Source organism: Papaver somniferum, chromosome 4 (assembly GCF_003573695.1).
Source record: "Papaver somniferum cultivar HN1 chromosome 4, ASM357369v1, whole genome shotgun sequence".
In the NCBI taxonomy this organism is placed as follows: Eukaryota; Viridiplantae; Streptophyta; class Magnoliopsida; order Ranunculales; family Papaveraceae; genus Papaver; species Papaver somniferum.
The window spans coordinates 124,534,755-124,547,914 of NC_039361.1; the positions used below are offsets into that span (position 1 = coordinate 124,534,755).

General features: G+C 36.9%; 2 protein-coding genes across 2 annotated transcripts; one reads left to right on the plus strand and one right to left on the minus strand.

Annotated features, from left to right (window-relative positions):
- The first annotated feature begins 271 nt into the window (after positions 1-271).
- LOC113273088 lies at positions 272-931 on the plus strand. The gene has a single exon (XM_026522857.1). It carries the CDS (start codon positions 272-274, stop codon positions 929-931), a length of 660 nt encoding a protein of 219 aa, XP_026378642.1.
- Positions 932-6,323: 5,392 nt separating this feature from the next.
- On the minus strand, positions 6,324-8,476 carry LOC113276508 (28 kDa ribonucleoprotein, chloroplastic-like). The gene is made up of 4 exons (XM_026526122.1): positions 7,938-8,476; positions 7,731-7,832; positions 6,916-7,206; positions 6,324-6,666 (listed from the first exon to the last, which is right to left on the minus strand). The coding sequence occupies exons 1-4, from the start codon at positions 8,388-8,390 to the stop codon at positions 6,601-6,603; spliced, it is 912 nt and encodes a 303-aa protein (XP_026381907.1). The 5' UTR covers positions 8,391-8,476; the 3' UTR covers positions 6,324-6,600.
- Positions 8,477-13,160: the final 4,684 nt, after the last annotated feature.

A 13,160-nucleotide genomic window follows, 5' to 3' on the forward strand; every position in this document is an offset into this window, starting at 1 on the left:
AGAAATCACTTCATCGAAGAAGCAGAGCGATAGTCTGGACCAAGCAATTGGCAGAACAACAGGCGTGAAAGGGAGTACCTCAACGATCAAAGAAAGGAGTATTATGACGAAAACCGACACTCGAAGAAAGCAAAATCGAGGAAGAACAAGGAGTTAACCAGAAATGAACGAATCCGTCGAGAAACTGAAGGAGATTCGTCACAAATTTAGGAACTCAATAAAAGAAAGCTAGGCGAAATGATCGAGGGAAGAAAGGCTACAGGTCTTAGCGATGAAAAGGTCGATGGAGTCACCTTTCATCGAAGAAATAAGGTGGTTCCGCCCACCAGTAAACTTTGTGCAGCCCCAGTTCAAGGAGTTATTCGACGGAAAGAGCAGCGATCCAGTGGAACATGTGCAACATTTCCAAGCTTCAATGAGTCTGTGGGGATATAACGATGAGTTTTTATGCAACACCTTTCCTGTGACACTAACAGGTAAAACTTTGACTTGGTTCTCACAATTGGAATCAAATTCAATTGCGAACTTTGGGATGCTGTTAGGCGGATTTTTCGAGCAATATAAGATCAATCTGGGAAGAAAAAAAGGTAGCAATCACTTATTTGGATTGCATCAAGAAACAAATGAAAGTCTGGCAACTTTCAACCAACGGTTTCGCCAAGAAGTTGGAGAAGTCGGCGCGGTTGATGCTGGGCTCATCATTGAAGCATACAAGAATGCCTTGCCTTATGACGAATTCGGGACATTCAATTCCTTAACCGTACATCCGGTAAGAAACCTCAAAGAATTATATGCAAGGGCAGAAAAGGAAAAAATAGCAAAGTTGTCACTGACGAAGGGGACAACAAAAATTCCATCCAAAGTGAGACATCATCCGGATGACGACTCCAAGAAGAAAAATCATGAGGGTTCGGAAGGCCTCACTGGATAAGAGACACAAACAAGTAGCAAAAGTATTATTCTACACCAGCATGCACGATCTTCACATGAGGGTTGGCGAGAGCGACGGGTACGAAGTGATCACTATATGACACTTGAATCATCAGAAAGGAAAGCTCCTGAAGCAAGTAATGTATCCAAGAAAAATGATCGCTACAAAAGGCACGCCATCGTAGAATCTGAACGACAATAGTTATCTAGACATTGGCTGAACACCAGTTGCCAGCGATAGAGATACCTTGACGACCAGAGTCGAGGGGAATACCTCGAAAAGCAGAAGGAGTATTACAAAAAAAAAAGAAGGAAGAAGGAAAGTTTTAACTTCAAATAAGAGAAAATTTCCATGGATGTTGTTTATGGAAATAGTCCCATGCCAACACAATCAGCATATCCAATTCGCACACGTTCTCTTAGCTTAGCCTCGCAAATATCAGCAATCTCTAGTTGTATCTCAAAACAAATCAGAGGAAACATCTTTGTTATGTCTATACTCCAATTCCAGAGTTACTTGCTTGCACATTCTCCCTTGATCCATCAGATGGATACAACTTAAAACTTTCACGAGTTTAAAACAAATGGAGTTACACACCATTGCGAGTTTTACTCACGATAGTCAAACAGCTGGGGGCGTCTGGGGAAGACCATACCTGATAGATAAGCTAGAAAGAGGAAGTTATATTGAGTGAAGAGCAGCAAAATGAATCCCAAAACTTGGAACTTCGACAACTTGGAAATATGTCACAATTGACTGCGGAATGCATATTTGCGATATTGGATCCATTCACGCCTCATAAGGTAAACCTAAACAATTGATTAATTTGTTTGCAATATTCGTATTTCATAGTCATACAACAAATGCATAATTCACATACAAGTGCACAATTCATAAACAAATGCATGATGCACACACTTCGATACTAGCCAGAGTCGTTCAAAAATAACACTCGCATAGCTAAGATCGGACATAAACTCCGGGCATACTGGCCATAGATGTCAGGAAATGACTCTCACATAGACAACACCGATTCCAACTTGACTTTGATTAGAGGAAACATTTTCCTTACACGGACTTAGTCAATACTTGCGCAATTTGCGAGCAAGCTAAACCGGTTTAGCGCAGGCTCAAAAATAGTAAGGACCTCGTTCCATGGGCAATGGAACCCCATCTCGGGACAGTGAGAACTAAACAAATTGTCTTTGATTAGAGTGAATATAACCCTCGCGTAATCTTAGTCAATCTTGCGCGAATTTATAAGCAAGTTAATATTAGTGCAGGCTTAGAATGAGCAAGGACCTTGTTTCATAGGCAATGGAACCCCGTTTCAGGGTAATGAAAATTCAGAATTGGAAAAGCTGCACAGTCTAAAAAAATAAAAAAAAAATTTATTTCATTAAAGATTTCTAAGGAACAAACCAAAAAAAACGAAGAAACTTGGATGGAGTAAAACAAAAAAAGCATGCAGAAACTTTGTTGGAGCAGGAGCGAAAATGGAAATATATATATATATATATATATATATATATATATTTTCAAAAGGAAGCTTTACTAGAACGGGAGCAAAAGGAGATAAAAATATATATATATAAAGGAAAAAAAGAATTAAGATATATTGAAGCATCACTCAAAAAAGCATCAGAAGAAGATCACTTATCAAGCTCTCAATGCATGAGCAGTTGTGATATTTTACAACCATCTAAAATGTGTAGATAATGATTTGGCATCACCATCATTATTGGAACATCAATCGGAGTATATTTATACAACATCATACGGATCTAAGCACAATGGTCTATACTCCACAGAAGAAAAAAGCCAATTTTTTTCCGTACTGTGAAGTTATACAACAACTATAGTACGAGCAGAAAGTATTCCGTTGTGTTGGCATCTACGGCCTCAAATCACAAGTGAAGAGTTAAGTCTTGCACTCATCGCAACCGCAAGATTTCACCAAGTTTTGCGTCAGTGCAACAACAAACTCTTGTCTCAAAAACGAGATACAATTATCCAAGAGACATGTCAACATTTATAGCAGCCAGTGCAATAGCTGTCACAGCGAAAAAAAACAATTTGTTGTGCTGCAAGCAAGAAGACTTATTACAGCAACAAACACATAACTTGAAACTCGTGATATAATCATGAAGCGTCGTTTATATTCAATTATGGAAAACTCTCGTCCGACAACACCAAGAGAAACCTCGTTCGCAAGCATACTGCCATACTGTTTCAATACGTAGCTTGGGGGCGTCAGAGTACAACTATGATACAACTGATCCAGGGCACTCTTCTTAATCCACCAATAAATTGGAATTAAGAGGGGGCGATGTTTGGACCATATATATTTGGAATGGGCTTAATAGGGTCATCAGCTCATTAGCCTTAAACAGAAATCTTGGTTCATGGGTTAAAGCTTAAGCCCATAAAAAGTTAAGAACCAAATCTGTTAGCCTTTATTAAAGGTGACAACATTCATCGTATCTTGAAAGGGGATGAATCTGTTCAACCCAAGAAGTTAGAATTAATCTAGATATATATTTGGTCCAAGTACATTATTAACCTGGTCACCCAGAAATGAGGGAATGGATAAAGGTTAATTATTGGGCCAAATACATTTCTAAATGTCTAGATACATAATTCTGATTTAAATAATGATGAACCTGGACGGTATTTGGTCCAGGTGCGTCATCAAAATGAATGCAGACAGGTAATTGACTGGATGCATACCCTCTATTATCTATAAATAGAGGAGGGATTTCAACAATAAAGGTACACAATTCTAATCCTTTTCTCTCCACTAAAACCTGTTTAGAGCTCCTTACTCATTGAGGCATCAGAGTGTCTTTGCAGGTACCCCCTCCTTTTCTACATTCATTAAAAGTATTAGAAAGCCAAGAGCATTGAAGATATGAGGAGGATTTTTCCTATCATCAAGGACGCATCACGATGAACAGTTGTGGATCATCTCAACGATCTACAAATCATCCATCAGGTATTAATCTTACGCCATCCAACGGTTAAAGATTATATCATTTATGTACAAATCTCGAGGAGTGTTGTAGGAACATTTTTGCTACAACTGAAACCTTGACTCATCTATTTATGCAGTGTAACTTTGTCAAACAGGTCTGGATGCATTTGAATTTTAACCTTCAAAATGTAACTATTGGAGTAACTGATTTCCATGACTGGTTGAATACTTGGTTCAACAACCAAAATAGTTATCTAAGTGCTATAGGGTGGCCTGAATTTTGTGGAATAGTAACTTGGCATGTTTGGAAAGCAAGATGTAACTTAGTCTTTTGCAAAACAAACCAGAATAGTGCAAAAATAGCAAGTGACATAGTTAGATACATAAACAGTTACAAAAAAGTTTGTGTCCCAGACTACAATATCATACAAAATCTCTATTATAATCCTATGACTGATGAAGATCTGGAAATAATCACAACAGAACCACTTGCTGAAAAAACTTATATGGCAATAAGGATTAACATTCCTATTTCTATGTCAAATCCCATTACAACCACTGGAATCGATCTAACTTTAACTATCTTTGCAGGAGAAAACGAAGGAAAGGGAAGCTATGTTGACTGCACTATAAGAGAAGATCTAGAAGAAAAAGGAGCAGAGGCTGTGTTCAAATGGGCAACCCAGTGGAGTGGATTCAATATTATTTTCCAAAGCGATTCATAACCTATTCTAAGGCTGCTTGTAGGAATGTACACCAGAGCTCGAGAAAAAAGATACTCTATCAGCGACGATTTTGGGGTTCACCCTAGTCCCTGCATAAACTTTAAAGTAAATGGTTTTGTTCTAAGAAATAGGTATGCCATTATAGAGGCAGCCCACATTTCATCCTTTTGTAACCGGAATGCAGTTAACAAGCACTGGAATGATGAAAATCTAAGAATATTGCTGAACAATTTAAATTTTATTGTTGAATAATTTAAATTTTCAATTTGATAGGAACACTGAAATAAACACTAATCTCTACCTCAATAGAGTTATGAGAATCCATAATATATGATTGAGGTTGAGAATCCATAATATATGATTGAGGTTAATACGATCTTTTTCGGGAAAAAAAAAAAACTCCATGATCAAAGTAACGAAGGGTTACTGCTCAGCTTCATGAAAGTGTATGCCCCATTTCCGCAGAGGTCACAACCTTCCACCAAACTGCAATAATCTGGGAAAAGGTATTTAATAAGTGAAGCTAAAATTAGGCGTATGCACAAGGAATTCCCCTCGATTCAATTCAAGTTTATCAAAAGAGAAGGCAAAAGAGTTGCTCATGCTCTAGCTCAGTTTGTTAATGCCCATGGCCACTCTGAGTTGAAATCACCTGAATTTTTATTTGTTTTAGAAGAAACTGAAACCCGTCACCAGAGTTTTGAGGTTACTGTAAACATGGATCATTCTTTATACCTATTATAGGCTTACACTAGCCATTTTGACTTTGAATCTAGGAAACAAAATTGATACAGCACAGCGGAAACGGTTTACGATTTGAAATAAACCGACACGCGGAGAATCCACTACGGTGAACAGGACCCAAAAGTGATAACCAACTCCGATCGAGGATCAAAGTAACGGTCGGAACGATCAAACTCTCGATGACTGAAACAAAGATTACTTATAAACAAAGACTACTTATAACCTTGAACTGACCTGAACTACACATACATGAGTAGTTTATCCTAACAACTCAAACTCCTAAATATCATGAATAAGTCTGTTGACTTATCTCTAGAGTTCCGATAACTTAATAGACTCGTTTAACTTATCTAATCATCTAACAGAACTAAGTAAATCCTAACAAATGAATCTAACCAAGGAATATAGACCAGCAACAAGACTTGCATAATGCAATCCCAATCACAACATGTCTCTAAAATATTATTAGTACCTCACATATCTTAGGTTTCAAGATTTAGCATGTAAAATCTCATGTTCAAGGGTATGCCAGAAGTGAAACAGAAAACAATGACAACATCCCACATTACTGTACGTCTGATTTTGTATCATCTCAGATGTCCCAGAGCCAATGAAAGCAGTAAATCCTCCTGTGAAACAGAAGGGCTTGCTCTAACAATGGAGGTTACGGGGTTCAGATCCAATGAAAGCAGTAAATCCTCCTGTGAAACAGAAGGGCTTGCTCTAACAATGGAGGTTACGGGGTTCAGATCCAATGCCCTTACAGGTAATGCAACTTCTGACTCTCGCAATACCAAAAGGCAACTTTCTAAACTAACCTTATTTAGCTAATTTACCTTGTAAATTGTAATTCAGTTATCAGTTTCTGACGATCTCCAGCATGTTAGCAAAATCCAACAGGGCGGTCTAAGTTTCTTGTTAAATGTACCAAGCAGAGTTTGGTACTAAAGCTAGGACAAAATAGTACCTGGCATGGGATCAGATTATTACTAATCACACTGACCAACTCAAAGCAAGTTTACAAAACAAAGAAGAAAGCAAGTGACTCAACATGCAAAGAAGAAGAAGACCCAATAAGAAGCTTCACGGTCTCTGATAACAAAAAAACAATTAATAACCTAAAAAAGCATTGCCTTCATTCAAGAAGGAAAATGCTGACTTACAAATGACTGTGAGAGAAAAGGGACTTCGGACCGCGGACACTCATCTACATTCTGCACATAAAATTAGAAAGAATTGCGCCTAGGTCTCTCCTCTGCAACATTAACTCTAATTGCCCTTCCATCCAAGCTCTGCAAAATGATAAAACACAAATCAGACAGTTGTAGCAAAAAAAAAACTGTCACAGAATGCAATAAATTTCTATAAGAACATCTGAATGGTATTTGTGCTCACAGACTGTTTTTTCTAGCTCCGAGGAAAATCATATTGAGAGGAAAAGCACGAGGGCGTACTAAAAAGGAGTAAGTTTATCTTAATTCGGTCTTGTGGTAATAAATTATAACTTGCAACTAAAGTCTAAGGTTACACACGTATTATACCTGTCCATCAAGAGCAGCAATTGCATCATCTACTTCTGTCTGTGAGCCCATCGTTACAAAGCCGAAACCTCGTGAACGACCAGATTCCCGATCAAAAACAACCCTGGCGTCTAACACTTTACCATGTTCACTGAAAACTTGCTCCAAACGAGCATCATCTATCTGCCATGGCAAGTTCCCGACATATATTCTGAAAGATGATTGAAAGTCTCTAGGGCCACGCTCGACGCGTTCTGGTCGTGAACCTCTTGGAGCAGCTTTGTTAACAGTAAGAAGCCTTCCATTCACATCCTGTTTCAACACAAAATAAAAACACAAAAACTTAATTCAAGTTTCTACGTTATGGTTAAGGAACCTTTTAACCTGACATAATATAAAGAATACCATTATAAGTAGTGATTCAAGAGTTTGCCACTCAACATCGAAAGCAGTGAATGCAGAACTAGGCCAATAAAACTCTTAAACTGAAAAAATGTCAAAGACTATTAACTTATCTAAAGCTGCAACTTGATAGCAAATAACCTATCACATTTTCCTATAAGACCCTCTAAATTTCACAAATGGTGGCGGTGGATGGTGATATTTGGGCCTACCACCACTTCATAGTACCCAACTCACCACCCACCACCACCAGAATCATCCTCAATCCGATCAATAAATCTTTTACTGATGCACAAGTTAAATCAAATTTCCATGACCAGAACACAAAGAAGCATAAGAGGACAACGACAATAACTAGCAGAATATAACAATGTTCACAATAACATCTTCAGATACATACTGATAGGTTGTTAATAAGGATAACAAATACTTACATATCGGTTAAGCATCTCTACAGCTTTCTCAGCTTCTTCAACAGTACTCATTGTAACAAAGCCAAATCCACGACTTTGATCAGTATCTCTATTGTAAATAACCTAAATCAAACAAATTTCACAAACCCACATCTTAAATCATCTAACACCATGTATAAACACAATAAAAACATAAATTCATGAGTGAAAAATGCACAAGTTCTTTACCTCAGCAACCTCAACAACTCCAGCTTGGTCAAATAATCCAGCCAATTTCTCACTATCCATATCATAAGGTAAATTACCAACAAAAAGTTTAGCTTCTTCAGGTGGTTCAGCAAACGATTCTTCTTCTGAAACCTCTCCGTCTCCTTCTGCTTCAATTCCAGCTTCATCATTAATCTCCAAACTTCCCTCTTCTTCTGCTGATACTTCTTCAACAGCGTTTTCTTGAGGAACCCAATCTGATGTTACTGAGACAATAACAGATGAAGGATTCTTGTTTTTTAAAGAACCCCGTGAAGGAAATGAAGAAGAAGAAATATTGGTGAGCTTAATAGGTTTTGAAGGTATAGAAATGAATGGGTATGACGCTTTAGTAGTGATTAGGGTTGTATGATGAGATGTTAAACAACCATTTGCCATGGATAAAGATTTGAACATAGTTGATGATGAAGCCATGGCAATTGAATTTTGGTTGATGCAGAGAAGAAGAGAAAGAAAGAGAAAGAGAGATAGAAGAGAAGATAAGGGATTTGTAGATATGGAGGAAGAAGGAGAGGTTTATGGCATTAGAGGAAAGGGTTCTTCACTTGAAAAACGGACGGATAGGATTGTTTGATGTTGTGCAGCTTATCATCTAAGTTGTGGGTCCCACTTAAACGTGATATGGATCCTCGTAGGGCCGGTAGAGTTGATGAATCAATGGCTGTCATTTGCAGCTGTTGACGCGTTTGAATAACAAAAATTTTACTCCCTAAAAGAAAACTAGGTAGATATTCAACCGAACCTATTTGTTATTCCACCTTTGCAGTATAAAATACTACACAATAAGATCTCTCTTTTAATGTATGCTTTATTCTTTCATTAGATATATAGACTTTCAGCATATATATTCTTTTTCAGACATTGTAAATCATCCGTATACTCCATATATTTTTTCCTTTTTTTGTTACAAAAGTGATAAAAACATAAAAAAAAAAAAGAGCAGGCCGAAAGGATCTTTATAAGTTCATAAAAACTCATACAACCTATAGAGTTAAGCAAGAAAGTCTAACATACCATTTTAGATAAGCAATACCGAAACTACCTAAGTAATTTGTTTTAGCACCTTTTCAAGGAAACAATTGTCTGAAGTAATTTTCCCTTTGATTTTGATAAATCAGAAAAAGATAAGAATTAACTTCTCTGCTTATTACGATCCAATTATTCACAAATAATTGTACCTCATTTAGACAAGACAAAACTAGGTTGACCAGTTTTCTTATCAAGGATCCGATTAGACTTGAATAATCGTACTTCGTTTTGATAAGCCTAAACTAAGATCAGACTTAACTTAGTTTTTATTATCAGGCATCAGTTGGACTAAAACAATTGTGTTAGAGAATAGCTCGGTGTTTCTATCTCTAGCTTGTTGTCAAATTTAGTTGATCAAAACTATATCTTGATTTCTAGTCTACATTTTAGTCATGCCTCAGACTAGGTAAAAAGTGTTTAGTTGAGTACCAGACTTCACCACGTTCACCACTTGAGACGGAGACCAACTGAAGACTTTGGAAGATTTCATCGACAAAAGGTTTGTGAAGACTGAACTGTTTTTATTTACTCAAGCATTCACAATTCTATCCATGAGACTAAGTCGTATGACTAAGTGGACTTTAAATTATACCATAATAGAAATTTAGAGCCAAGTTTATCTTGTTGAATATTTTTCTCGAAATATGAATTAAGTTATAAGTCAATCATCTACTTGATGAATTTAGTTAAGAATAATTTATTTTTTATAAACTAGATTATGATTTGAGTTAATCATTTGAAAATAACCTAGAATAGTGATATGTGTAAGATTGTCATTGATGTTATTCGGTAATGTTTCAAACTGATTATTGATAGTTTTTAGAACTACTGAAATCTGGATACAGGGACAGTAGACGTACTGGCGTAACTATTTGGTCCCAGATCAGCGGTGCACATACTCAGTAGACGTACTGGCGTAGGTCTAAGTTCGGTAACGACTTGTTGGTACACATACCCGGTATGCATACCAAAAAGTTTTGTTGCTTGTGAACACAAGGGTGGTACACGTACCCAATATGCATACTGAAACGCCCTGGATTTTAACTTCCTTAAGGGTACACATACCCGGTACACATACCTTGGAAGAGTATCTCACGAACTGGAAGTAATACATGTACTTACCCAGTCGAATAGTTTCAGATGCACTTCAAAGTATTTCTATCAAATATTTGGCATTAGAACAACTCTCTAAAACACATATAAGACATAATTGATCACCTATTAAGTTATGGTTGTTTATCAAGTTAAGTCTAAAGTGATTGATGAAAATGACTAAGCTTATATGTTTGTATGGCTAACTTTGGTTAACCGTTCTGGAACAAAATTACTGTACATGTTTGTTTACGGTTCATCCTTATCCAAGTGTATATTATGTATGTGTTTACCTCAAACTAAACCATCTAACAATGGAGAATGATCACTTCATTTTAGCTTGAATCTCAAGTCGAGTTTCGTCTAACGGTGAAAAGTGTTTGCTTGATTACAAATCCATCTTCGTTTTAATCATAAGAAACCTTCGATCTTGAAAATCTATATAAAGGGAAGCTCAAGCATCTGGGAAAACTTAATCCCGACACTTCCGTGTGTCCAAGTTACTAACTAGAGTCGATTCTCTCTAAACCTAGGTTTCCAGTGTTTTTGAGAAACATAATTAGGTTTAATGATTTAAAAACTTCGCTTAAGGATTCGTGAAACCAGGCCCGACTATCTTATCTTTGATAGTTCGTGTATCCTGATCTTGCTACTATTTGTTTGAGCTTTTCCTCCAACAGGTAAGACTGATAGAAATCACAAAGTTCTTCGTCTCAGACTTTGTAATATCCACAAGAAATTACAACTAAGAAATTCTTCATAGGTATCCAGTTGTTGATTTTCTTGTGAGGTAAATAATAATCTAGGATACTCTTCGAGAAACGTAATTATGGTATTTTTGGGTTTGTTGGACCTAGTATACTGCAAACGATTTCCTATCTCACCTGATCTAATGACCGAAGGGAAATCAAAATAGGCTTATCTGTGGGAGATAAATTGGTTTATAAAGTGAAAATGCGGGGGTCTAACAACCACACCCAACAATTTGTTTGGCAATCTGAGAGGACTTACTCCAGTATACTTTCTAGAGAATCAACTAGACAGTCAAACTCAATATAGAGTAAAGTATATCAAAGAGTTTAATATCTATGTTTCACAATGTAATCAGCAAATCAATCAGATAAAAATCCGCGAGCCTGATTATTATGTGAAACAACTTGAACGGTACCAAAGACCAATGTTCAAGTGTCAATCAATTAAAACCAACAACCAAAGGTTGGATATTCTAATTGATTGATCTAAACGCACAACCTGTGATATCTCAATTATATAACAAAATATAATGCGGAAAAGAAATAACACAGGCACCAAAAGTTTTGTTAACAAGGAAACCGTAAATGCAGAAAAACCCCGGGACCTAGTCCAGATTTAACACCATACTGTATTAAGTCGCTACAGACTCTAGCCTACTACCAATTAACTTCGGCTGGACTGTAGTTGAACCCTAATCAATCTCACACTTATTCAAGGTACAGTTGTGTTCCTTACGTCTCTGATCCCAGCAGGATACTACACACTTGATTCCCTTAGCTGATCTCACCCACAACCAAGAGTTGCTACGACCCAAAGTCGAAGACTTGATAAACAAATCTGTCTCACACAGAAAAGTCTATAGACTGTCTCCCACATAAATGCCCAAGAGTTTTTGTTCCGTCTTTTGATAAACCAAGGTGAACATGAACCAATTGATAAACCAGACTTATATTCCCTAAGAACAACCTAGTATTATCAATCACCTCATAATAATCTTAATCGACTAGCGAAACAAGATATTGTGGAATCACAAATGATGAGACGAAGATGTTTGTGATTACTTTTATCTTGCCGATCGGAGAAATTAATCTCGAGTCAATTGTACTCAATACGATAGAACCAGGCAAACACACAACTACAAAGAGAATAGTTGGGCCTGGATTCACAATCCCAATGAAGTCTTTGAAGTCGTTAACCTACAGGGTCTCGAAGAAAACTAAGGTTAAAGGAGAATCGACTCTAGTTATGCAACTAGTAACACACAGGAGGTGTGGGGATTAGGTTTCCCAGTTGGTAGAGTTCTCTTTTATATAGTTTTCAAATCAGGGTTTGCAATCCAAGTTACCTTGGTAACAAAGCATTTTAGTATTCACCGTTAGATGAAAAACCTGATTCAACCAAGCTAATATCTTTCAACCGTTAGATCGAACCTAGCTTGTTACACACAAATGAAATGTACCCTCATTTAGGTTTATGTAACCGTACCTAAACGTGTACACCATGTTGGCTCACAAATAGTTAACCGAAGTTAGCCATATGATTACTCTCATATCAACCTTATTCATCTTAACCATAACTAGTTCAAATGACTCAAATGAAACTAGTTAAAGAGCCATTCAATTGCTATATTCTCATAAAAGTATATAGGAACACAATTGAAGAAAAATCAATTTGATTCACTCGAACCAATACATGAACATTATAGCCACGGTTTGCAAAAATTGCATTCCTTAATTTATAAATGTTTAGGTTCATGTAAAGTAACCAACTTAAGTATGCAAACCGGTACGCATACTTGAGTAGCTGGACCGAGTTTGGTTACGCCAGTACGGGTACGAGTGTGCATACCAATTCACTTCCAAACTCTAGCAGAAATTCACGGAAGTGAGACTTCTGCCCGTATGTGTACGGGTACGCATACTTGCCCAGACATCCAACAACCGCCAGTACGCATACGGGTATGCATACTTCAGGTTCCCGGTTTTGGACTTACACACAAATGTGATAACACACTATGTTTATGTCCAAACATGTTTACATGATTCTAAGCTGTTTATTTCAATTATTGAAACTTTCTTAGAGGATGACAATGGCCGTTTTCACACGCTATTAGCATCAAAGCAATTTTCAAGAACACCAAATGATTGTATCACACAAACCATGTAAGATGCTACTCGGCAATTTTCACATGATATAAGATGAAATTGGTCAAAGCGAAAGCTTGCCTATACATATTTTGAGAAATATGTAAGAGAGATAAACTCAGATCGAAATCTCAAATGTGTATATAGAAAACTATATCGTAATAAG